The sequence below is a fragment of the Castor canadensis genome, chromosome 8, assembly GCF_047511655.1.
Source record: "Castor canadensis chromosome 8, mCasCan1.hap1v2, whole genome shotgun sequence".
Lineage (NCBI taxonomy): Eukaryota > Metazoa > Chordata > Mammalia > Rodentia > Castoridae > Castor > Castor canadensis.
Window position 1 is genome coordinate 110,461,881 of NC_133393.1, and position 24,785 is coordinate 110,486,665.

The 24,785-nt window shown below is 38.0% G+C and overlaps 1 protein-coding gene across 1 annotated transcript in view; it reads left to right on the forward strand.

Moving 5' to 3' along the window:
• The window catches only part of Kcnmb4 (potassium calcium-activated channel subfamily M regulatory beta subunit 4), a 70,464-nt gene extending 46,538 nt beyond the window's left edge, over positions 1–23,926 (forward strand). Inside the window, exon 3 of the mRNA XM_074083911.1 lies at positions 19,105–23,926. Within this exon, the coding sequence (XP_073940012.1) occupies positions 19,105–19,273 (169 nt within the window). The 3' untranslated portion in view covers positions 19,274–23,926. The remainder of the gene's footprint in view (positions 1–19,104) is intronic.
• The last annotated feature ends 859 nt before the right edge of the window (positions 23,927–24,785 follow it).

The following is a 24,785-nucleotide window of genomic DNA, read 5'->3' on the forward strand; positions in this document are numbered from 1 at the left end:
AAGACAATCAATTGACTTTTCCCCTACTTAGGATATGTATCTTAGATCTTTTCTCCAGAGTTGCCAAAATAGCGATTCATTATTGATGCAAGGGGTATACAAAAGAAAAGAAATTGATTTTTCTTCGTTGAGGATCTAATTACAGGGAATGGGACTTAACCTAATCAGACGTTCATGGGGATTTACTGAGAATAAAATTGTGGAATGATTGTAGAATGAGTTACAGGATCTTTTTTCAGAGTTTTGGTAAAAATAAGAGTGTCAGTTCACCTGCATGGCTCCTTTAGTGTTGGTTCAGATGGATGCTGGAAGCACTGCTGAGCATAGCAGGTCTGAATGGTGATGTGTGTAGGAAGAGCAGCTTTGGGAAGTTTCTCACAGAGAGCAAAAGCACCTGAGCAGAGGTGGGACAGGTGAGTGACAGCTGTTAAGCACACAGTGGGGTTGGTTGGGCTAGAGATGGATTTTAAAAACTAAGCAGAGAGGAAAGCAGGAATGACAAATAGCATAGTAAATACAACCACTTGCTCTTGAAAATAGTTGGCACAATTTGCAAAAACACAAGCAAATACACATGACTGTTTATACAAATACATCTATGGCATTTGCAATTTCAAATAAATGTATGTAGCCTTTGAAAAAATCCCCTTGAAGTCTAAGATCCTGTACCTCCCCCCCCAAAATTTTTTTTTGCCTAACTGAAACTCTGTGGCATGGATTTGAAACCTTCTCCTATCCCAGTAACATTTACTGAGCTCACATTTTGAGCTTAGCATGGTGTGCTGCTCTTCTCAGCACTGGAGCCCTTGGAAAAAATCCAGGCTTTGTGGAATCAACCAGACCCTCTTAAGACCATGATGGTTGGTGGGACATTTGAGGAATGGTGAGGGCGTGACAGCCTATGTTGCTCTACCTCCATTTCAGTTTTACTATTTAAGAAGCACCTTGCCATCTCAATTTTCTATCAAAAACTGGGGGCAAAAATGTTTCCTGACCTCCTTTTAAACGCCATATTTGAACCATGCACAATACACCCAGTACTGTTCAGATGGGAAGAAGACACAGTGACATTTGAGGGGATTCCTTACCCACCTCATTTCCTTGAGAACCAGAGTTCTGAAGCTCTTGTCAGCCTTCCAAGCACCCAATGGAATCCCTGCTCATGTGCATATTTTGGGTGCATCAGTATGTTTGTCATTTTCTCCCTGGAAACGGTTTCTCACACCCACGTTGCAAGTGTGCGATCTGTGATTGTATTGCCTGCTCGTTTTCCGTGTCCTCTTTGCCTGGAGCGAGAGCTGAGAACATGATTCAGCTTAGGGAAATGATACAAAATGTGGCTGTTAAAGTGATCTTTCAAAAGTGTCTTTTTTCTATGTGTGCAATCACTGTTCTGGTGAAACCTCTGACTTCCTTCTCCTGAAACAAGCAGGTTTGAACAGTAGGCTCTTAGGATCATAGTGCTGGATGGACCTTGAAGATGACCTTCTTTAGGTTGTTGGGTATCATCTTATTATTTCAGAAAGGAGCCTATAACCTGTTTTTGGCTTTTTTGGAAAGAAAGACACATATGGACTTTGCTCTGTGACTGATCCTTTCAGTGTTTGAAGCCTTTTCTAAAAGGAGAGCTTCTTTTTCCACTTTGGTATTTGTAAATGAAGAGCTCATTATTTTGCTTTAATCAGTGAGGTGGGGTATCCTGGCATAACTCACACTGTTGTTTTTAGTCCTTCCCAACCTCTGCTTGCTTTAGCAGTCCCTTTTGTAACCCAGAATTCTCAGACATGCAAGATCACATCACATCCTGTGCACACATGTGGCTTCTTTCTGATACATGGTCCCATGGAGACTTTCTCACCTTTCCATTTTTTCCATGTCAAACTCGTTATTTGTGGGAGGTTGTTGAAGATATTGGGTCTTGAAGTCATTCAACTATATGAATATTAAAATACCATAGCAATTGTAGTTTTTTTAAAAATTATACCATGCAATTATTGATGTTTAAGAATTGATTCCTCTAAATAAGGACTTGAAAAACAAGAATATTTTGAACGTTAGCATCATAAATCAACATTTCAATTTTCTGGAATGTTTCTGCATCAAAAAGAAGGAAAATCTATCTGAGGGGTTGGTACCAGTGGGAGGGGGGAGGATGTGGGGAAAAGGGATATGAGGGTGAATATGGTGCAAATACTGTGCACACATATATGTAAATGGAAAAATGAGACCTGCTGAAACTATGCCTGGAATGGGGGAGGGAGGATAATAGAGAGTGATGGAGGGAGTGAATTCAAGTATGATATATTGTAAGAATCTTTGTAAATACCACAATATACTCCCAGCACAACAATTTAAAAAAGAAGGAAGAATGTATTCTAAGAGTTTTTCTTGGGAACTTAATGGCTCACCCTTAAACTTCCCCATTTCTAGCTAAAATCAGGTTTAATAATACAGCATTGATTAAAAATACATTGTATGAGAATGTGGGATGTTAAAGAATAGAATAGTTTGAATAGAGAAATAGTAAAACTGGTTTCTTTTAAATAGAACTGTAAGGATCAGAAATTAACAGTATTGAAACAGCACGATGAACTAATCAAATTAGATACTGATTACCTCTGAGTTTCCCTATGTGGAAATTCTACCTCAGTTTTATAATTCAGAATTTTAAAAAATCTTGAAGGATATTTAATGGAAAAAAAGTTGCAGAAAGTCAGACACATGACATAATATCAGATCATGGTTAAAATGAATTTGAGGATTAGAGATACTGTATCTTGAAAGATCTGAAGAAAGAAGAATTAAGAGTCTGAACATATTTAATAAAGCATAAAGTTGAAAAGAAAATAGCAAAGACATATATCAAAATGAAAAGGAAATCCTATAGAAAACAAAGAGGCACTTTCTTAGGGAGGATCGTGTTAAAGCTGTGAAGTTTCATTAGCAGTGTGGTTAGTGACAGCAATGGTGGCAGAAATAGTGGAGTTCTAGCTAGGCAAAGGGAAAATGGTGTGGATGAAGGAAAAAGCAGTGTTTCATAATTATATTAATCTGTGTCATAAAAAGGCAAATGCTGATAAAAAGAATGAAAAAAGTAAATATCTTTTACAGCTGACAATTGAATTATAGAAAAGAATTTATTCCCTAAGCTTTTTTTAGGTGTTTCTCTTGATGATTTAATTCTGAATGACTAAGTGCAGAAAGGAATAGAAAACTTGTGTTCGTGAGGAACTAACAGTAATACAGGAAACAGTTTAGGGTAATGTGGTTGTCTGAATAATGGCCTCCAGAGATGTCTACATCCTAATATAAATGGATTAATGTTATCTCATCTTGTTGTTTGATGTTACCTTATAAGATAAAAGGGACTTGGCAGATATGATTAAGAAAGGGATTTTGAGATGAGATTATATTGGGTTATTTGTGTGAGCCCTAAGTATAATCACAGAGCTCTTAATAAAAGGGAGTTGAGATCAGAAAGTAGTAGGAGATAACATTGACAAAAGCAAGAAGATGGAGTGATGCCAAGAAGGTGCCATGAGCCAAGGAATTTAGGCAGCCTCTAGAAGCTGGAAAAGTCAAGGAAACATTCTCCCAAAGCTTCCAGAAGGAACACAGCCCCACCAACACCTTCAGCGAAGCAGATCTCATACTACTGACCTCTAGAACCATAGGAGAATAAATTTGTCTTGTTTTAAACTTCTAAGCCTGTTATAGCAGCAATTGGAAGCAATTTATAGATAAAATTGGTAGTAATTTGCAGTAACTTTTACAGTGAATGTCTGTGAGCTTTTCTTCAACTCTGAGCTTTGGGAATGTCGCAAATTACAAAAGACTATTTCTGTGCTGTTGTGTTCTGTGGGTTGACAAATTCAGTTCTCTAAGGTTGGGAAATAGTAAATTTGAGATCATTTATTTTGTGAAGAGTTTTGTAGAAAAACACTTCCCACATAAATACCCTTGTTCAGTCCTCTTAATAAGGGTTTTATTTTTCATTTTACAAATGAAAACTCCCAAAGTTGTTTGTTTTAATGCAGTTTGTTCTTGAAGTCTCACAGATTTCTGTTATACAGCCAAAGCTCTGATACATCTGGAATATGTGTGTGTGTGTGTGTGTGTGTGTGTGTAATAAATGGGGAGTTGATGGGGTTTTTTTCTTCAAATGACCAGTATTACCCCCAACACAATTTATTGAATAATTCATATTTCCCACACTAATTTAGAATGGCATTGCATTTTTACTTTAAAATTAGAAGTACAGGACTAGGGTGTGGCTCAAGGGGTAGAGCACTTGCAGAGGCAGTCCTGCCCCCCCCCCAAAAAAATGGAAGTATAAAATAGGTACACAAGATGAGAACTATTATAAGAATAATCTATGCTTCAAATAGAGGAATATGGATGTATTCTTTTCTCCAGCTTATTTTTGCTTAAAACTTAAGCCTAAACATTTTGGCTAGAAAACACGTACAGTTCTCTGTGAAATAAATAACTTACTTGGTAACTCAGAGAAACCACAGACCAAACTGCTCTGGAGACAGGAATACTCTTCTTAAGAAAAGCCCACAGGAATTTCTGGAATGAAGCTGTGATCTAGTTCACGAAACAGGCACCTCTGCTGAAATGGGCAAACCGGAAGTCCTGCTGCATGCACAGGGTGAGCTAACTGAAACTGGTATCCAGTGCCTGTTCCTTGGCAGCTCACAGACCAGGTGGAAGAGGAAGGGACTTCATGTAGATTTAATGCAGTTTCTTAGGTCTCATCTCAGAAAATATCCAAGGTAGTTTTAAAATTCTCTTTCCCATTGTTTTTCAGTGGGAAAACAATAAAGGTTTTCTAATTAATAAAGCCTCTTTATGTCCAAATGACTTCAGGATAAAATTGACTGACTTTTTAAAAAAAAAAAAAAACAAATTCATAAACATCCTCTGGTTTGCAAGTCTTGACAGTTACCCCTCTTTTTTTCTGAGAACTCAGGAGCCATCTCAGGCAGGGATTATACTTAATAGGTTTCTGATTTCAGGGTTTTAAGAATCAGGTTGGGAAAACAGACAGATGTATAAAATAATTACCACCCAGCATGAATAAAACAAAGAAGCATGTGGCTCGAGAGTACAGAGCTGCTATAGCTTCCCCAGGCCTCTGCTCAGAAGACCTGTTGAGACAATTACTTGTCTGGGCTGCAGCTGCAGGAGGCATCCATCTTACTTGTAAGAAAATGTTTGCTAAGTTCAAGTACCAGAATATTCTAGTGCTCTTTTTTGGGAGGGTTAGGGGAAGTTGTGTTGCTGGGCATTGAACTAGTTCTAGTGCTGTTATATGATGGTTTATGGGGTAAATTTAGGCTATAACTTCTGTTCATGTGTTCCTAATGAAGAATCAGTGTTGAACTATGTTTTTTCTTGTTTGTCTCTACCAGAGGTGCAAATATTAGAATTGAAAGTATTTTCATATTAAATCTATTCTGTTCATTAACTTTGCTCCTGCAAAGCCTATCAATGCAGGATTCCATCCTAGAACTGGCCATAGTAGCACACACCTGTAATCCCAGCTACTCAGGAATCAGAGGCAGGAGGATCACAAGTTTGAGGCCAGCCTAGGCAATGGTAGCAGTGAGACTGTCTCAAAAGTAAAATTGAAAGGGTTGTCAAGTTATAGACCACATGTTGCAGGCAGGAGGCTGAGGGGAAATGAAGACATCTGCACAAAAAAGGAATTTAATTTGATCAAAGCAATTGCCTATGACCTTCCTTGCAGTGTCTCATTGAAGGGAATATGTGGGAAAGATGTGTTCCTGCCAACATTGTAAAATCATTTTTGATGTGTAATGATAATCATTATTATTACCATCCCTTATTATGTACTCACTATTAAGAAGGCTCTCTGGCTAAGGGCCTCACATTCATTTACTCCTCAGGAGAAAGGTCAGTGTTGTTACCCCCATTTTATAGAGGAGAACAGTAAGACTTGGAGTGGTTAAGTGTTTTTCTAATGACCATGCAGCTAGCAAGTTACAAAGCTATAATCAAACCCAGGTGTGTCTACCTCAAGTTCGTGTTCTGAAGTACTGCCCTGTACTTGCAGACTGTTTAGGCCTTTCCATCGGAGTGGACTTAACTATAATCTCTCCTCTTTATAATTAATTCAACCCTTTTCTGCTCCAAAATAATATATTTACCATTTTGCTGCATCTCTTGCCATAGCTGAATGCAAACTTTTCTGTCCAGAAACTGAAGGTTTGGATTTTATTTAATTTCCTCTTAAAAGATAAAGCAACCTTGAGAAGTAACTCTTTTTTTCTTTATTCATATATTCATATGTGCATACATTGTTTAGGCCATTTCTCTCCCCTGTCCCCCGCCCCCTCCTTCTCCCCTCCACCCCCCTAGCTTCCAGGTAGAGAAGTAACTCTTCTACAGTTAAATGGTACTACTCCAAGTTAGTCTGCTTGGAGAAGATAGCTAAGGAGAATGAAAGGATGTGAATAACAATTACAGAGCTAAAGCCAGCATTTCACCCACAGATAGGACCCTCTGTGCAGTAAAGTCATGGTCTTTGATATATCACCTAAGCTTTTAAAAGTCTGTATGACAATGTCATTGCTAGACACACATGGACAAAAATAAGCTCATAATTGCATAAGTGAGGGAAAAAAAACTTTATTTACCCTTTCAGGTTTAATGGCTGGGGACTATGAATTAAACTGACAAAAGATAGATTAACAGGAGAAAAGGCATACAATTTTTATTGATGCTAATATTTTTTTATGTGTGCAGTATCTTTACAGAAAAGAAGCGGTTATACTCCAGGCTTATTTACCTAACAGTGGGGGCAAGGGAAGGGGAAGAAAAGGCTCCTGTAGGAAGGAACAGTGGGTTTCTTTAGGGAAGACAAATGGGTTTTTAGGAGGACAAGTTAGAGATAATGTTTGTCTTCACAAGCATGAGTGGTCTTCCTGTTGTCAGGACCATGAAACTCCCACTGAGGAAATTTGTGGTAGCCTCGTATCTCAGAATTTGCTTCTGCTCATCAGATAAGGAAAACTCCTAGAAGGAGTTGAATTTTGCCAATTGACTTTCAAATGTCTTCAGCTCAAAATAATATTTATACCATCTCTGGGGTTCCTGGAGGGTCTCCACAGCAGAACAACTCAACAAATAGAATATTACAAAGGACTTCTGAATTCTGGTGCTGTATTCCCACTGCTTTTAGGTCAGCTGCTCAAGTGCCTCCTTGGGGTCGCAAAGGAAGATAAAAATGTTTTTTTCTTCTCTTGGTAAGGCCTTAAGATTGCTTCCAGCAACAATCAGACGTATTGGCAAATGATTCTGAGTAAGGACAGCTCAGTTATGCCCAAAACCAAATTCAACATTTTGGGTGTATGTGTATTCTTCAGATGGAGCCTAGTGCCTTGTAATGCTAAGCACACACTCTACCACTGAGCTCTACCCCATTTATTTTTATCAGCAATCTTTTAGTAGAAAAAACCTTTTGATATCTTTAAAAATCATTAAGCAATAGATCAAGTCAAGTATTTTCATAGATATGTTTAAATTCAGTTTCCTTCTGGAAAGCCCATAGCATGTTTTCTTGTTAAAAACAGTTAATAATGTCCAATTATAGTTTGGGTCTTGAATGTCCCCCAAAGGCCCTTGTGTTGAATGTTTGGTCTCCACAACAGGGAGGGGTACTTTTGAGAGGTGGGGCCTAGTGGGAAGTCCTTGGATTACTGGAGCATGCCCTTGAAGGGGATTGTAGGATCCCAGTCTATTCTTCCTCTCTTTTGCTTCCTGGCGGTAAAGACAGTAGTTTTGCTCTGCCACACATTTCTGGCATTTTATAATGCCTTAGCACAACCAGTCATGAACTGGAACTTCCAAAACTGTAAGTTAAAATAACCTTTTTCTTCTAAGTGAATTAGCACAAGTATTTTGAAGGCCTAACACATGCCCACATCAAACTTTTCTAGACTGGGTATCAAAGACCAGTAATTTCTGCTTGAAAATCTATAACACAGTCATCTCTTTCACCAATAGTATTTCATTTAAATATTTGTTTATATATTTAAGACTTGTATAGAAAACTTTCTATAGAACCTAGCTCCATGCAGATGAAGTTCACTTGAGACAGAACACACATTAAGGTCTTTGGTTTTCATTGTAAAATTGTGTTTTGTCACCTCCATGTCAAAAATCTAACCTGACAGAGAACACAGAGTGCCTGCACTTCAGGCTCTTTAGTGGTTTCAGTCTGGAAAGATTTGCTCTTTAGCTGTTGTCAAAAGCAAGGCTGATGCATCTGTTATTTCAAAAGCATCATTTTAGTCAATTGTCCCCAGATGTGAGGAGCTGTAAGCATTGCCTGGAAAACTATTTGAAATCTGAGTCTGATTCAGCAGGTCTGAGGCCTTGGAATCAGTATTGTAAAACTCCTCAAAGATTTCATCATTACATGTCTTTGTAAAACTGTTGTTCAGGGCCTTGTAAATGTGTTCTTCAGGTTACCTTTATGTAAAAGTGCACACAAAATAATTTTTCTTCTAGTTTAGCCCTAGTGAAAAGTTTGTTCTGACAAGTTGTCATGTATAATGGCAGTTGAGTAACTCATGCCCTCCCCCCCACCCCTAAGGTGTCAGGAGGATCAGAGATACTTTTTACTTAAGTTTAACACAGTAGCTTTTCTTAGCTTGGGTTTTTTTTTTTCTTTTACTTTTTTTCCTATCCTAATTACATTGCACTTGTTCTTTACTGGGTTTTATTGGATTCAAATCTTATTTTTATGTATTTCAGATTCTTTTTGAAAGTAGGTCACATTATAAATAATAAACAAGTCTTAAAGCAAGCCTAGCTAACACCTGTTCAAAAGGTTTAGAGGATCTAATCATCACAGTTTTGGTGTATTTTGGTGATGCTGCTATGGAAGAGGCCTGGCAGATAGAATTGAAGTTATGCCTGAAGAATTATTTTGATTAAAATAATGATGAAGCATTTTCAGGCTTCTAAGTAAGATTTCATCAAAATTCATAAGTGCAAATTCCTTTGGTAACATAGTGCATTATTTGTCATGGAAATATGAGTAAATCTTGACAACAGAAAAGTTTCCATGGTTTATAACATACGTGATAGGTAATTGTAGATGCCTGATAGATCCTTGCACATATGCCTATTATAAGAGGGTCTTAATGAATCCCTATTGAAATGATTGGGTGGGGGTGTAACTCAGTGGCAGACTATGTACTAGCATGTGCAAGGCCCTGAGTTCAGTCCCCAGCAAACCCCTTCCCAAAAAAACGGATTGAGAAGATTTAGTAAGATAAATCAAAAATGTGTGAGAAAAAGCAACAGGAGTGTGGTTGGCATAAGAATGTCATATCATCTTGTTGATGGGCCAAAATCTTAACATCTAGCAGCCTACATGAGAAGAAATTCTCTCTGCTCAGAGAAGTGAGAAGTACTTGTGATAGTAACTCTAGAAAGATTTCTATTTCCTGTAGGATCTCATGGAGAAAGCATTTAAAAGTGGGTCATCTTGTAATTTATAACACAGTTCAGATTTCATATGAACTGATTAAATTTAAGACATTTTCCATCCCAATATAAAAAGGGATAACGATTTTCTCCCCCTATTATCCAATAGAGCAAGAATGGAAGAACTCCCACTTGGTGAGACAAAGCCAAAGAAAATAAATTTTCTATGTTTAGGGTGCTGTACACCAAATCTTTGTCTTGTTTTCTCATTGACTAGGACTGCTACTAAATTATGGGATATCTTTCTCTCTCAATTTGCCTCTTCTGGGCAAATTTAACATCATGGTCTGTATGTCCACCTCTAAAACCCCCTAACTCCTGCCCCATAGCTGTCCTTTCCTTCCCTCCCAGATCTCTGTCTTATCCTGGGTACCTTTATGCAGTATGTATTTCCTAGTGTACTTCTATGCAATGTGCATTCTGCATAAAAGCATGTGGAGGCCATGAAAATTATCTGAACATAAGTGTCAATTATAAGTAGGCACTTTGAGAAATAGCCACCTAGGTAACTTTATGGTTCATACTACATTTTTTTTACACTATTAGAACTTTACACAGTGCTTCTTAAACACAAGTATACACAAAATCACCCCAAAGTTTCTCAAAGGTACAGATTTCTGGATTCTGCAACTTTCTAATATAGTAAATCAAGGATTTAAACCCAGGAAACTGAAGTTTAACAGTATCATAGATGAATCCAATCAAGAAAAATCTGGCTTAAAGGCAAATAGTGCAGGTTTAAAAAGCATATACTTTCAAGTCATTGTGTTATTATCTTAAATTGTATAATCTTAGGAAAACTAATCTTCCTTTGTCTCAATTTCTTTGCTTATAAAATGAAATTTTAAATTTTTTCAAGCACAGGGCAATTAAAAGGAAATGTCCTAGCTAGGCACTGATAGCTCATGCCTGTAATCCCAACTCCTTGAAAGGCTGAGAGCAAAAGGACTGCAGTTAGAGACCAGCCCAGACAAATTGTTCCTGAGTCTCTTATCTCCAAAATAATGAGACCAAAATGGACTGGAAGTGTGGCTCACACAGTAGAACACCTGATTTGCAAGTATAAAGCCCTGAGTTCAAACCCTAGTCCCACCAAAAAGAAATATACTATGACAGTACCTGGTGGGGAGTTAACACTCAAAAAACACTGACTACATTATTATTGTCACAAATCCTTTAAAAGCTGGACTTGGGATAGTGCCAGCCCTCTGGAAAGTTTTTCTAAGTTTACCCAAAGCGCTTCTTCAGCTTTTATGATATTTGTATCTTCCTCACCCAGGGTTTGAAAATGCTTTCCATTAGAGTTCTTTTTATTATTATTTTTTTATTTTTATTTTTAATTTTTTTTTATTCAATGTGCATAAAATGTTTGGGTCATTTCTCCCCCCTTCCCCACCCCCTCCATTACCCCCCACCCCCTCCCTCTCCCCCCCTAACCCCTCGATACCCAGCAGAAACTATTTTGCCCTTATCTCTAATTTTGTTGTAGAGAGAGTATAAGCAATAATAGGAAGAAACAAGGGTTTTTCTGGTTGAGATAAGGATAGCTATACAGGGAGTTGACTCACATGGATTTCCTCTGCATGTGTGTTACCTTCTAGGTTAATTCTTCTTGATCTAACCTTTTCTCTAGTTCCTGGTCCCCTTCTCATATAGACCTCAGTTGCTTTAAAGTATCTGCTTTAGTTTCTCTGCGTTGAGGGCAACAAATGCTGTCTAGTTTTTTAGGTGTCTTACCTATCCTTACACCTCCCTTGTGTGCTCTCACTTTATCATGTGATCAAAGTCCAATCCCCTTGTTGTGTTTGCCCTTGATCTAATGTTTGCATATGAGGGAAAACATATGATTTTTGGTCTTTTGGGCCAAGCTAACCTCACTCAGAATGATGTTCTCCAGTTCCATCCATTTACCAGTGAATGATAACATTTTGTTCTTCTTCATGGCTGCATAAAATTCCATTGTGTATAAATACCACATTTTCTTAATCCATTCGTCAATAGTGGGGCATCTTGGCTGTTTCCATAACTTGGCTATTGTGAATAGTGCCGCAATAAACATGGGTGTGCAGGTGCCTCTGGAATAACCTGTGTCACAGTCTTTTGGGTATATCCCCAAGAGTGGTATTGCTGGATCAAATGGTAGATCAATGTTTAGCTTTTTAAGTAGCCTCCAAATTTTTTTTCCAGAGTGGTTGTATTAGTTTACATTCCCACCAGCAGTGTAAGAGGGTTCCTTTCTCCCCCCATCCTTGCCAACACCTGTTGTTAGTGGTGTTGCTAATGATGGCTATTGTAACAGGGGTGAGGTGGAATCTTAGTGTGGTTTTAATTTGCATTTCCTTTGTTGCTAGAGATGGTGGGCATTTTTTCATGTGCTTTTTTGACCATTTGAATTTCTTCTTTTGAGAAAGTTCTGTTTAGTTCACTTGCCCATTTCTTTATTGGTTCATTAATTTTGGAAGAATTTAGTTTTTTAAGTTCCCTATATATTCTGGTTATCAGTCCTTTGTCTGATGTGTAGCTGGCAAATATTTTCTCCCACTCTGTGCATGTTCTCTTCAGTTTAGAGACCATTTCTTTTGTTGAGCAGAAGCTTTTAGTTTTATGAAGTCCCATTTATCTATGCTGTCTTTTAATTGATGTGCTGCTGGGGTTCCATTGAGAAAGTTCTTGCCTATACCTATTAATTCCAGAGTATTTCCTACTCTTTCCTGTACCAACTTTAGAGTTTGGGGTCTGATATTAAGATCCTTGATCCATTTTGAGTTAATCTTGGTATAGGGTGATATACATGGATCTAATTTCAGTTTTTTTGCAGACTGCTAACCAGTTTTCCCAGCAGTTTTTGTTGAAGAGGCTGTCTTTTCTCCATCGTATATTTTTAGCGCCTTTGTCAAAGACAAGTTGGTTATAGTTGTGTGGCTTCATATCTGGGTCCTCTATTCTGTTCCACTGGTCTTCATGTCTGTTTTTGTGCCAGTACCATGCTGTTTTTATTGTTATTGCTTTGTAATATAGTTTGAAGTCGAGTATCGTGATAACTCCAGCATTGTTCTTTTGACCGAGTATTGCCTTGGCTATTCGTGGCCTCTTGTGTTTCCATATAAATTTAACAGTAGATTTTTCAATCTCTTTAATGAATGTCATTGGGATTTTGATGGGAATTGCATTAAACATGTAGATTACTTTTGGGAGTATCGACATTTTTACTATGTTGATTCTACCAATCCATGAGCATCGGAGATCTCTCCACTTTCTAGTCTTCCTCAATCTCTGTCTTCAGAAGTTTATAGTTTTCCCTGTAGAGGTCATTCACATCTTTTGTTAGGTTTGCACCTAGGTATTTGATTTTTTTTTTGAGGCTATTGTAAATGGAATTGTTTTCATATATTCTTTCTCAGTTTGTTCATTATTAGTATATAGAAATGCTAATGATTTTTCTATGTTGATTTTATATCCTGCTACCTTGCTATAGCTGTTGATGATGTCTAGGAGCTTTTGAGTAGAGTTTTTTTGGTCTTTAAGGTATAGGATCATGTCATCTGCAAATAGGGATATTTTGACAGTTTCTTTACCTATTTGTATTCCTTTTATTCCTTCTTCTTGCCTAATTGCTCTGGCTAGGAATTCCAGTACTATGTTGAATAGGAGTAGAGATAGTGGGCATCCTTGTCTGATTTTAGAGGGAATGGTTTCAGTTTTTTTCCATTAAGTATAATGCTGGCTGAAGGTTTGTCATATATAGCTTTTATAATATTGAGGTACTTTCCTTCTATTCCTAGTTTTATTAGAGCTTTTATCATGAAATGGTGTTGGATCTTATCAAAGGCTTTTTCTGCATCTATTGAGATGATCAAGTGGTTTTTGTCTTTGCTTCTGTAAATGTGGTTTATTACGTTTATTGATTTTCGTATGTTGAACCACCCCTGCATCCCTGGGATGAAGCCTACTTGGTCGTGGTGAATGATCTTTTTTGATGTGTTGTTGAATTCGGTTTGCCATTATTTTATTTAGGATTTTTGCATCAGTGTTCATTAAGGAGATTGGCCTATAGTTCTCCTTTTTGGAGGTGTCTGCCTGATTTTGGGATAAGTGTAATGCTAGCTTCATAAAATGTGTTAGGCAGTTTTCCTTCCCTTTCTATTTCATGGAACAGTTTAAGGAGGGTTGATATCAGTTCTTCTTTAAAGGTCTGATAGAATTCAGCAGAGAATCCATCAGGTCCTGGACTTTTCTTTTTGGGGAGACTCTTGATTGCTGCTTCAATTTCATTTTGTGTTATAGGTCTATTCAGGTGATTAATTTCCTCTTGGTTAAGTTTTGGATGATCATATATATATCGAAATCTGTCCATTTCTTTAAGATTTTCAAATTTGTTTGAATATAGGTTCTCGAAGTAGTCTCTGATGATTTCCTGGACTTTGATGGTGTTTGTTGTTATCTTCCTTTTTGTGTTCCTGATTCTACCAGGAATCAGGGGTCTGTCGATCTTGTTTATTTTTTCAAAAAACCAACTTTTTGTTTCATTAATTCTTTGTACGGTTTTTGGGTTTCTATTTCATTGATTTTAGCTCTTATTTTTATTATTTCTCTCCTTCTATTTGTTTTGGGATTTGCTTGTTCTTGTTTTTCTATGAGTTTGAGATGTATCATTAGGTCATTAATTTGGGATCTTTCAGTCTTTTTAATATATGCACTCACGGCTATAAACTTTCCTCTCAGGACTGCCTTTGCTGTGTCCCATAGGTTCCAGTAGGTTGTGTTTTCATTTTCATTGACTTCCAGGAACTTTTTAAATTCCTCTTTTATTTTATCAATGACCCATTGTTCATTAAGCAATGAGTTATTCAGGTTCCAGCTGTTTGCATATTTTTTGTTTTTACTTTTGTTGTTGAGTTCTAGTTTTACTGCATTGTGATCAGATAGAATGCATAGTATAATTTCTATTTTCTTATATTTGCTGAGGCTTGCTTTGTGCCCTAGGATATGATCTATTTTGGAGAAGGTTCCATGGACTGCTGAGAAGAATGTATATTGTGTAGAAGTTGGATGAAATGTTCTGTAGACATCATGTAGGTCCATTTTATCTATTGTATATTTTAGATCTAGGATTTCTTTATTGATTTTTTGTTTGGATGACCTATCTATTGATGATAATCGCATGTTAAAGTCTCCCACAACCACTGTGTTGGAGTTAATACATGCTTTTAGGTCCTTCAGGGTATGTTTGATGAAATTGGGTGTGTTGATATTGTATGCATATAGGTTGATAATTGTTATTTCCTTTTGGTCTATTTCCCCTTTTATTAGTATGGAATGTCCTTCTTTATCTTGTTTGATCAATGTAGGTTTGAAATCTACTTTGTCAGAGATAAGTATTGCTACTCCTGCCTGTTTTCAGGGGCCATTGGCTTGGTAAATCTTCTTCCAGCCTTTCATCCTAAGCCTATGCTTATTTGTGTCAGTGAGATGGGTCTCCTGTAAGCAACAAATTGTTTGATCTTCCTTTTTAATCCATTTCGTCAAATGGTGCCTTTTGATGGGTGAATTAAATCCATTAACATTAAGTGTTAGTACTGATAGATATGTGGTGACTCATGTCATTTATTTGTCTTAGTTGTTTGAAGGTTTGATTGTGTGTACCTAAGTTGAGGTTACTCTCTACTTTCTTGCTTTTCCTTTTCCTGTAGTTTGGTGCTGCCTGCCCTTTCATGGTTATGTTGGGTTTCACTTTCTGTGTTCAGAATCCCTTGAAGAATCTTTTGTAATGGTGGCTTTGTGGCCTGGAGACAGGTCTGTGAATGGCTATCTGAGGCTGCAGCTCACCTGCCCGCTGCTGTCAGCCTGCTGTTGCTGGAGGTGTTATTTACGCAGATCTCAGGAGTGAACTTAACACTCATCTGGCCCCGGCAGGCTTTGTTTACTTAGAGTTCTTCTGGGTGCAACCGCCACTGTTATAAGCTTTCCCCTTTCCAAGCACACTGGAGGAGGTGACACTGCATCTGCTTTCTCAGGCCGGCATGTTTATTTACAGTTCACATGGGAAGTGGGTCTTCCCCCCTCTCCTGTGGAGTTTTCCTTCCACTGCCGCTTTTACAAGCTTTCCCACTCCTGGTTGCTGGGCATGTGCCACTGCTCCTGCTTTCTCCAGCCGGCTTGTTGTGAGGGATTTCCCCTCCCCCACTCTTCTGTGCTCAGGGTGTCCCGCCTTCTTTGCTATGTGTCTTTTTTTTGTTATTGCTTATTAGTAAGTTTTTTTTTTTCCTGGGTGGGGGTCGGTCTGTCCAGCGCGCTGTGCTGATCTGGCCCAGGTTTGTCTGTGGGAGTACTGCGTGCTGCTTAGTTCACCTTATGGTCCACATCTTCCCAAGCCGTCTGGGTGCTGGCGTCTGGCAGTGTGGGAGCCCTCCTGGTTTCTCCATTTAACATGAAGTGGAGATGCTATGCACAGGCTGGAGGTGTGGAGGAATCAACGTTTTGCCTCTTCTCTGTGCTTTTTCCTGTAAGGTGTATCTCCAGCGTCTCTCCAAGATTTTACTTTAAGAGGCATGCTTTCTGCTTCCTCCCTCTAGCCACCATCTTGGAATCTCTCCATTAGAGTTCTGAAAGAAAACTCTTGCTTACTTTTTTGAAATCCTTAGATTTGGAGTAGGCATCCTTTATTGTATTTCATCTACATTCTCAAATGCTCCTCTTCACTTACCACTGTATAATTATTAAAAACTGGATTTTAAACCCAAACTGAAAGCTTCCTGCTTGATAAAATTGGAGAAAACAAAGGCAGGGGCGTAACTTCGATTAAGGCACTACAAGCATAGTTAGAATGAGTCAAATTTAGGACATAAAGAGCAATTTAAAGATAAGCTTGGTAAATCATGTAACTGAGTGATTGAACTTGAGCCTGGTTAATAAATTTTCCCTATGAAAGTAGACTGGGGAGTCTTAGTGCTGTGTAAAATGGAAACATGAGTTATTTTCAAAGAAATATGCATGTTTCTATTTAATTTTTCTACCTTTTGAAACAAATACAAATTCAACATGAGTCACTCAAAATGAATGGGGTTTTTTTTGTTGTTATTTGAAACATTAAAAAGTATTTTCCACAGCAAGGAGGTAGAATTACAAGAAGCTTCTAAATGAAACATTATCTGGATCCAATATTTTCCAGTTACTTTCTCCTTTTTTTACTCTAATTCTTTTTCAGTGCATGTTCTTCAAACTGTGTTTCAGAACATGTGTATAATGGTTCCAGCCACCCCCAATGTTGTGGTAATGGATTCAACATCAGTAATGACTAGAGAAAAAAATGCAAAACAAAATCCACATTGAAGCATTTCACTAGAAAATTAGCATTTCACTTATGAAAATTACATGTGCATTTACTAAATTTCTGTTAAAAACCCAAATTCCTCAACCCCTTCCCTTTTTTCTTTTTTCGTATTTTCCTGTCTTTGTTTTTAAAACTTTAATCATTTTAAACGAACAGTTCAATAGTATTAGGTGCATTCACATTGATGTGTACCTTATTCCTTTTGATGAAGAATCTAGAACTCATCTTTGCCTCAAAAGATTCTGGAGGAGTAGAATAATCTTTCCAAGAAAGGAAAGGAAGGAAGGGAAGAAGGAGGGAGGAAAGGAAGGAAAAAAGAGAGGAAGGAAAGAAGGAGGGAGAGAAGGAAGAGGAAGGGAAGAGGGGAAGGAGGGAAGGGAAGGAGGAAGGAAAGAAGGGAGGGAGGGGGAAGAGGGGAAGAGAGAAGAAGAGATAGAGGGGGAAGGGGGAAAGAGGGAAAGACAGAAAGAAGGAAGGGAAGAAGGGAGGGAGGAAGGGGGAAGAGAGTAAGGAAGGAAGGAAGGAAAGGAAGGAAGAGGAGAAAGATGGAAAAAGAGGAAGGACGGAAGAGAGGAAGGAGGGAAGGAGGGGAGGAAGGAGGAAAAGGAAGGAGGGAAGAAGGAAGGAAGGAAGGAAATTACAAGAGATACAGCCCCAGCCCATCTTTTTTGAATCTTGACTTCTACTTTTTCAGACTTAAGGCACAAGGTTTCTTGAAAATTTGCCTAGCTGATAAGGTTGCAACACAAGCAGGCTCTTCATCAGTAGTAAGCAGTTATTTAGTAACAGCTACATGTAGAATAACAAGCAATGAAAAAGTTACAGCCCTACTGGGCCTTATAGCTCAGTGGTACAGCACTTACCTCACATGCTCAAGGTCCTAGATTCCATCCCCAGAACCACAAAAAACCAAAATGGATATGTACTTTGATGTGTACACCTAAATTAGTGGTAGCTCAAGTCTCAAAGACAATGTGTTTCTGTAGAAGTTTAGAAATTGGAGTAGTTTCTGCAACCTGGAATGATTTTAGCCTAATTGTTATACAATGATTCTGCGTTTAGTATAAATTTTAATTGAAATACTTTAAAATACCAATAAAAATGTCACTTTGTGTGCAATGTCAATTTGTGTTCACAATTTGAAATTGTGCAACAAACCAAAAAAGTGCAAAGATTAAATGGTGTCAAAGGCAGTCTTCACTGCAGTTTCATTAATGTCACATAATCACTTCACTATAGGTAGAAGAGAAATAACCAAAAGCCTTTGTCAGTCTTCTGGGAAAATAGATTCTGAATCATGAGAGCTATGAATAATGAATGCTTCTCAGGAATGTATTTTTCTATTAAATGCAATGTCCTTGTATTCTGAAGCCTTTGATGTTCTTGAGGAGAACTGGACTAATTATTTTGCATTTTCTTCTTTTTCTGGAGGAAGCACAGCTACTCTAGTATAACAGAGCAAACCCTCTTGTGGATGAAATAGAAATATCTTGTAAGCTGTAAACCTCTTGTATGAAAGCTGAATTCTCAGGTCCTCTCTAGTGGTCAAAGATGAGAGATCATGGTTTGTGGAGTGTTTCTCATTTTTACTTCGTATCAGTGAGACCAATGAAGGAATTGAAAAATAGAGGCCTACATTGCTAAGATAGAAATCTGTTGCTAAAATGTTCTTTTATTTGCAGAAAGTGATCAGTGGCTAATCCCACCATTGCCCACTTACTAATAAAAACCCGTAGTTCACATAGTAAAGCTGATGACCCAAGGGATACACCATTTGTCAGGCTAATTCAAGCAGTCTTTAGCCGATTTTTTTTTTTAATTCAGATCATTTAGGTCCTACATAAGTACCAAGGTCTAGTTTAGGTTTGTTGGTGTCCACTCATCAGTAATTCTTAGATTTAAGCTCCTTGATATGTAAGCCACGGGATATTAGCAGATGAGTAGGAAAGAGGGCTATATTAAGCAACTTAGAATTGGGGGAAATTAATGACATAAGTGATTGCTATATTTCTGACATTTTACAACATGTAAATTATAAATGATGTGCAATTTTGCACCAATTACTTGATTCAAGAGCTCACAGCTTTTTGAAATGAGTTTGAAGCACAAAGGTACAGTATTTATAGTTAGAGGATGATTATTCCCTTTGTACTGGACAGCAAATCTGGCTGCGGGTTGGAAAAGGGCTTTGGTGTCATGCTAAAAGGCAGTTGACCTCTCTTTCTTTCTTATTTCCCACTGTTTTGCAGACCAGATGATGTGCTCCTGCATCGCACGCATGATGAGATTGTCCTCCTGCACTGTTTCCTCTGGCCCGTGGTGACATTCGTAGTGGGTGTTCTCATTGTGGTCCTGACCATCTGTGCCAAGAGCCTGGCAGTCAAGGCAGAAGCCATGAAGAAGCGCAAGTTCTCTTAAAGGGGAGTAGGCTTGTGGGAAGCAAAGCACAGAAGCTGCACACGCCCACCTGCAGAACCAGTGTTCCCTGGCGCAGGAGACGGAAGGGGCCACGCCAGGTCTCCGAGAGGCTCCTCCCTCAGTGGCAGCAGAAACAGACACAACTGGAAGAATTGGAACCTCATAGCTTGTATTCCATGTGTCCTAGTGATGGCTGAAGAGTCAAGCTCTTAGTCATATGAAGTAACTGTTTCAGAAAACCCTATAAGAAGTTGATTTCTTTTTTTTTTTTTTGGAAAGTAACAGTATATTATTTGTATAGTGTAGTATATAAACCATTATGATTTATGCTACTTAAAAATATTAAAAGAGAGTGTTCTGTGTTGTTTTCCATTTCCTTTTTTATGCTGAGAACACCAGGGTTAAAAACAACAAAAAAGGTCTTCTGATTTTCATTTGACTCGCCTAGATTAAACTTTTACTTGACAATAAGAATTCTTACAGAACTCAACCTTGCTATGTAACCTTCAGTGTCGATGAATGAAGAGTATCTTTTGACTGTTGTTTGAAAGAGGAATTCTGCACTCAAAACTCAGTCTCCTGTCACTTCTTTATTTCCCTGAGAGATTGAGAAAATACATCCCCTTTGTTGCCTGCCTTTGCCCATTCCTTATTTTGACCAGATTTCTTCTTAAGAGAGTGACATGATTCTGAAGAAGATTTGTCCTAGCTCTAGGAACACAGGGCTCATTTATTCATCTTTTCATTTTATTGATTGATCGATAGATTGATTTACATTATTGGTGATTGAACCCAGGCAAGGACTCTACCACTGAGCTGCAGTCCTAGCCTTTGGGAGAAATTTCTCAAAGGCTTTTATACCAAAATTATGTTTTTCTTTAGAGAAAAAGCTGTGGGCCATATCAAACTTACAACTGTTTTTCCTATGCTTTAGTTGCTAGGAATCTCAAGAGTCCAATTTGTGGTAACCTTCTGGTAATCACAGGGGCAGTTTGTGATTTTTTTTGTTATTGTGGTTGTTTGGTTTTGGCAGTGTTGGTGATTGAACCCAGAGCCTTCCATGTACTGGGCAAGTGCTATGCCATCAGTTCCAGCCTTATTCATGTTTTTTTTTTTTATGAATTTTTATCTCTACAAGAGAATATACCTGATGTGAAGGACACTTCAGCTTGTGGTTAAATGCTGTTTTCATTTCTTTTTCTTTTAGGTCAGAAAACAATTCATAGTCAGTTCAAGCATTTTCTTTTCCTTTACTTTGTCCTTGACGTTATGTGTATGAAACAGGATGATAGCTACAGTTGTTCAGTTTGGTTACCCAAACCTGAGATGCAGCCTGGCTCCACCATCGCTGTTCCAGAGCTCTCTGTGCCTTTATCAAAAGTACATCAAAGAGACCTACTTCACCTCTGTTCATAGACTGACATTCCAACTATCAATCCCAGGTCTACCCTATTTGTTTACCACTGGAAATCAAACCTTTGTTTTAGAGGAGATTCACATTTTTAGTGAGGGAACAATTGATTGTCATCCTTATCTTTTTTTGCTTCTCATATTTGGCAGATATGTGTCTGTGAGAATAAAGGCAAATTGGAATTTAAGGACAGGTTCTCCTCAGTTTTTTCTGCAGGGTTCTAAAAAAGATCCATACTAGTGGAATGAAGACTGACTTTTAGTACACATACCAGTGTTTTCTTAATTTTATTATGTAAGTTATCAAGAGCAACATAGTCCTCTTGGGAAGGATATTGGATGAAAATAATATTTTTTTTCTAATTCAAGTGTGGGGATTTCACTGTGAAAAAGGCCTTGAACACACTATTTATGACATCCTTTGAGGCTGCTCCACTGCCTTGACTTCAATCCCAGTTTTCTGTGCAGTATCCTTGTTGTCTTAGCAACATGGTGAACTGTTCTGAAGCACAGAGTAATATGAAACAGAATCAGATAAAATCATCTCAGTCTCATGGTGGGAGATGAAGTCTACTTTATTTTATTTTAATCCATTTATCTATGATTAATTGATTGCAGAGAGTAGATAAAATATACTAGAATATAGATATGTCTTTTGGAAAAAATGGAAGTCAATATATATCAACCTGAGTTCTAGGGTCTTGCTTACAGCCAGTTAAATTTGAAGCTCCTTATTTATACTTGTTAAAGATAAAACCCAAAGGAACAGGAGAGGACATTTCAAGGTCATAAAACATGAAGCTTAACTTTTATTTATTTTTACTTTTTTTAGAAGATAAAGGAGTTTTATGTTTTTTTATTTACAATTTGTTAAGGGAGGAACTTGTCTTAAGTGGCCACCATGTAGAATTGAAGTTTGACTTTCACCACCTATATTTTCAAGAAGACACTCAATTCAAGTAGATATTAGTAAAAGAACAATTCCAGGTTAATAAAACTGGGACTTTGGTTAGAAAAAAACATCTATTCCTTGGGATACAACCTAAATCCAGACCTGCCCAGATTTCCACAAATGAATTTCCTAAAGATGTGCTCACAAATGAAAAATGGTAAGAAGCTTAACTTTTAAATATTTTCGTTCTCTTCAGAGAATAGGTCATTCTCTTTTTGTTCTCTATAACAAAGAGACTCTAAAACATGATGGCACATGTCAGATAGAGAATTATTTCTTCCTCACATAGCAATCCAAAGTAGTTGATAAGTTGAGAGCAGGCACACCAGCTCTGTTTCACAAGGTAATCAACGGATCCAGGATTCATATACCTTGTTCTCTCATTATCACGGAAGTTGCTCATTCCGTGGTCCATGCTGTCTCAGGGAAGCACATCTGCTTCCCAACCTGGAAAAGAAACGAAGTTGAGAGCAAGTTACTTCTTTTTAAGGAAGTTTTAGCCATCAATTCTGCTCACAGTCCACTAATCAATGCTTACTAAATAGCTCTACTCTGCTTTGAGGAAGTCTGGAGCATGTTATCTTCAGCTATGGTCCTATTAAAACTCCAGGGGTAAAGGTTAATTACTAAAAGTAAAAAGGGAAGAGGGAGAATGAATACTAGAATAAAAGAAAAGAAACATGAACAGCAGTCAATGGCCTGTTCCATGATGAAACTGCTGAGCAGGCCTGCAAAGATCCCTTGCCTTGACAGGAAGTCCTTGAATATGCTTTCTGAGAGAAACCCCCTGGGGTAATGTCCTCGGTGGACCCGGTTTGAACTCAAGGAAATTATTAATCAACCATCATGGCCACATTGAAAATTTTTCTTTTTTGTCAGTACTGGGGTTTGAACTCAGGGCATTGTGCTTGCTAAGCAAACACTCTTATCACTTGAACCACATCAAAAACTTTTGGGGGACATCATAGGTTTTGCAGCCTGCTTTATGCTGGTGTACATTTATAGACCTAGGTTACCTTAAGGATTAAACAAGCATAGGGATTTGCAAGTCAGTTCATTTGACTATAATACAAAGTCCAACTCCATTTTTGATGTTTGGTTGCCAGCTGCTTTCTAGCCTCTCCATTCCTCTTTCCTTTTGTGTACCACATCTGAGCAAACACAAGAAAGGCTAGGTGGCTCTTCCTTTGGCTCCAGCGAGAAGTTCAAATCACAGAAACCCTGGCCTGCTTATAGGAACCATTATCCCAGCCTTATTGTTCTTACCCCCAAGAACAATAAAAGCTAAGTCAGTTAAACATTTCTAGACCTACTTTTCTCCCTAGAAAGTCTCAGTATGTGAGTAATAAACCTTTTCACACCCTCTTGGTATATGTGTGTGTGTGTGTGTGTGTGTGTGTGTGTGTGTGTGTGTGTGTGTGTGTATTTATCAGTCTCAACATCTGAACTAAATTCATGGTACCTTACTATGTATGAATCTTGGGGAAGCATGTTCATCTAGCATTATAAGGACCATCTCGTCATTGGTGGTATTAATTTCATCAAAAAATAGTAGGTTTCTGGTCCATTTGCTTCTAGTTATTTCATGTAAAAGTAATGATAGCTGAAGAGCTACTCTGATTATACCTCTTATGTAAGCAGTCACCATACTTGGCCTATACATACATCTGAAATTCAATTTAATAGCCACCATCTTGAAGCCTTTTGGAACAATGAGTTGAAATGGGAATGTAACACCCTTCATGCAGTATTTTTTTGTTGAGCTGACTCTCACTGACTGGAGTCTCTTGAGAGAGATTATGAATAATAATCACTTATCCTGCTGTTTAGAGTACAGAAGCAGTTGGACTTCAGGGCATAGGCACAGATTCTGCAAAAACCTGTATTACCTACTTGTAAGCCATTATTTTTGTCTCTCTTCAACTATTTTGCATAGTGCCTGCCGTTTGGATATGGTTTGCCCACCAAAGGTTTGTGTACTGAAACATGGTCTCTAATGTGGTGGTGTTGAGGTCATAGAATCTTTAATAGGTGAGGTCATCGGGTCACAGCCCTTAGGAGACATTCATGCAGGTCTTGTGGGACTGAATTAGTTCCCATGAGAATAGGTTGTTATCAGGGAACCTGGCATCTCCCCTGTGTCCTTCTGAACTTGCTGCTCACTACTTTTGCACATATGTCTGCCACTGTGATGCCGTAGCCATGAAGCCCTCACCAGAGCTGAGCAGAAGCAGGTGCCATGATTTGGAGTTTTAAAAAACTGTGAACTAAATAAACCTTTTTATAAGTTACTCAACCTTGAGTATTTTGTTACAGCAGCAAGAAAATGACTAGAACAGTGCCATACTACACAACAGCCAGTACACATCATCACTGTTTTTCTAACCATTTTCCCCATAGTTAGTCTGTATTTTTAGGCTATTTTTGTTAACAGTCTTACCTAATGGTTTGTCACAGCATAACAAGAGCCTCTAGTTTTCCATCCTGCAATATCTGTTTCCTTACTGCCTGCTTCCTGGCAACAATTCCAAAGCCACATATTTTAGATCTCTGTGATAGCATTTTTCCATTTATAAATATATATTAATCAGGTAGAGCTACAAAACAAAAAGCTTCCCAAAGACTGGGTGGTCTAAACAACAGAAATTGACTTTCTTACAGTTGTAGTGGCTGGAAATCCAAGATCAAAATGTCAGCAGGCTGGGTTTCTCCTGAAGCCTCTCAGTTTGGTCCGCTGATGGTCATTTTCTCAGTATGTTCTTACATGGCATACTCCTGGTGTTTCTTAATTTTATCATAAGAATTTCAGTGATACAGAATTAGAGCCCTAATTTATTAGTACAAGTAGCCCTATATATTAGAGGTAAAACGTGACCTCGTTTTACCAAAACTACCTCTTTAAAGGCCCTTTCTCCAAAGACAGTTTCCTTGGGAATGGGGGTTTCAACCTACAAATTTTGGGAGGACAAAATTTAGTCCGTAACATTCTAGTACCAAATTTAAAACTGGTAAAAGTGGCTTATAGGCTAAACCACTTTAACTGAGAGAACCCCCCAAATCTAATAGTTCATATAAGATAATTATCTCATATCTCATATAGCCATCTGCAGATAGTCCATGAAATTGTCTAGGGATTTATTTTCCTTAGAC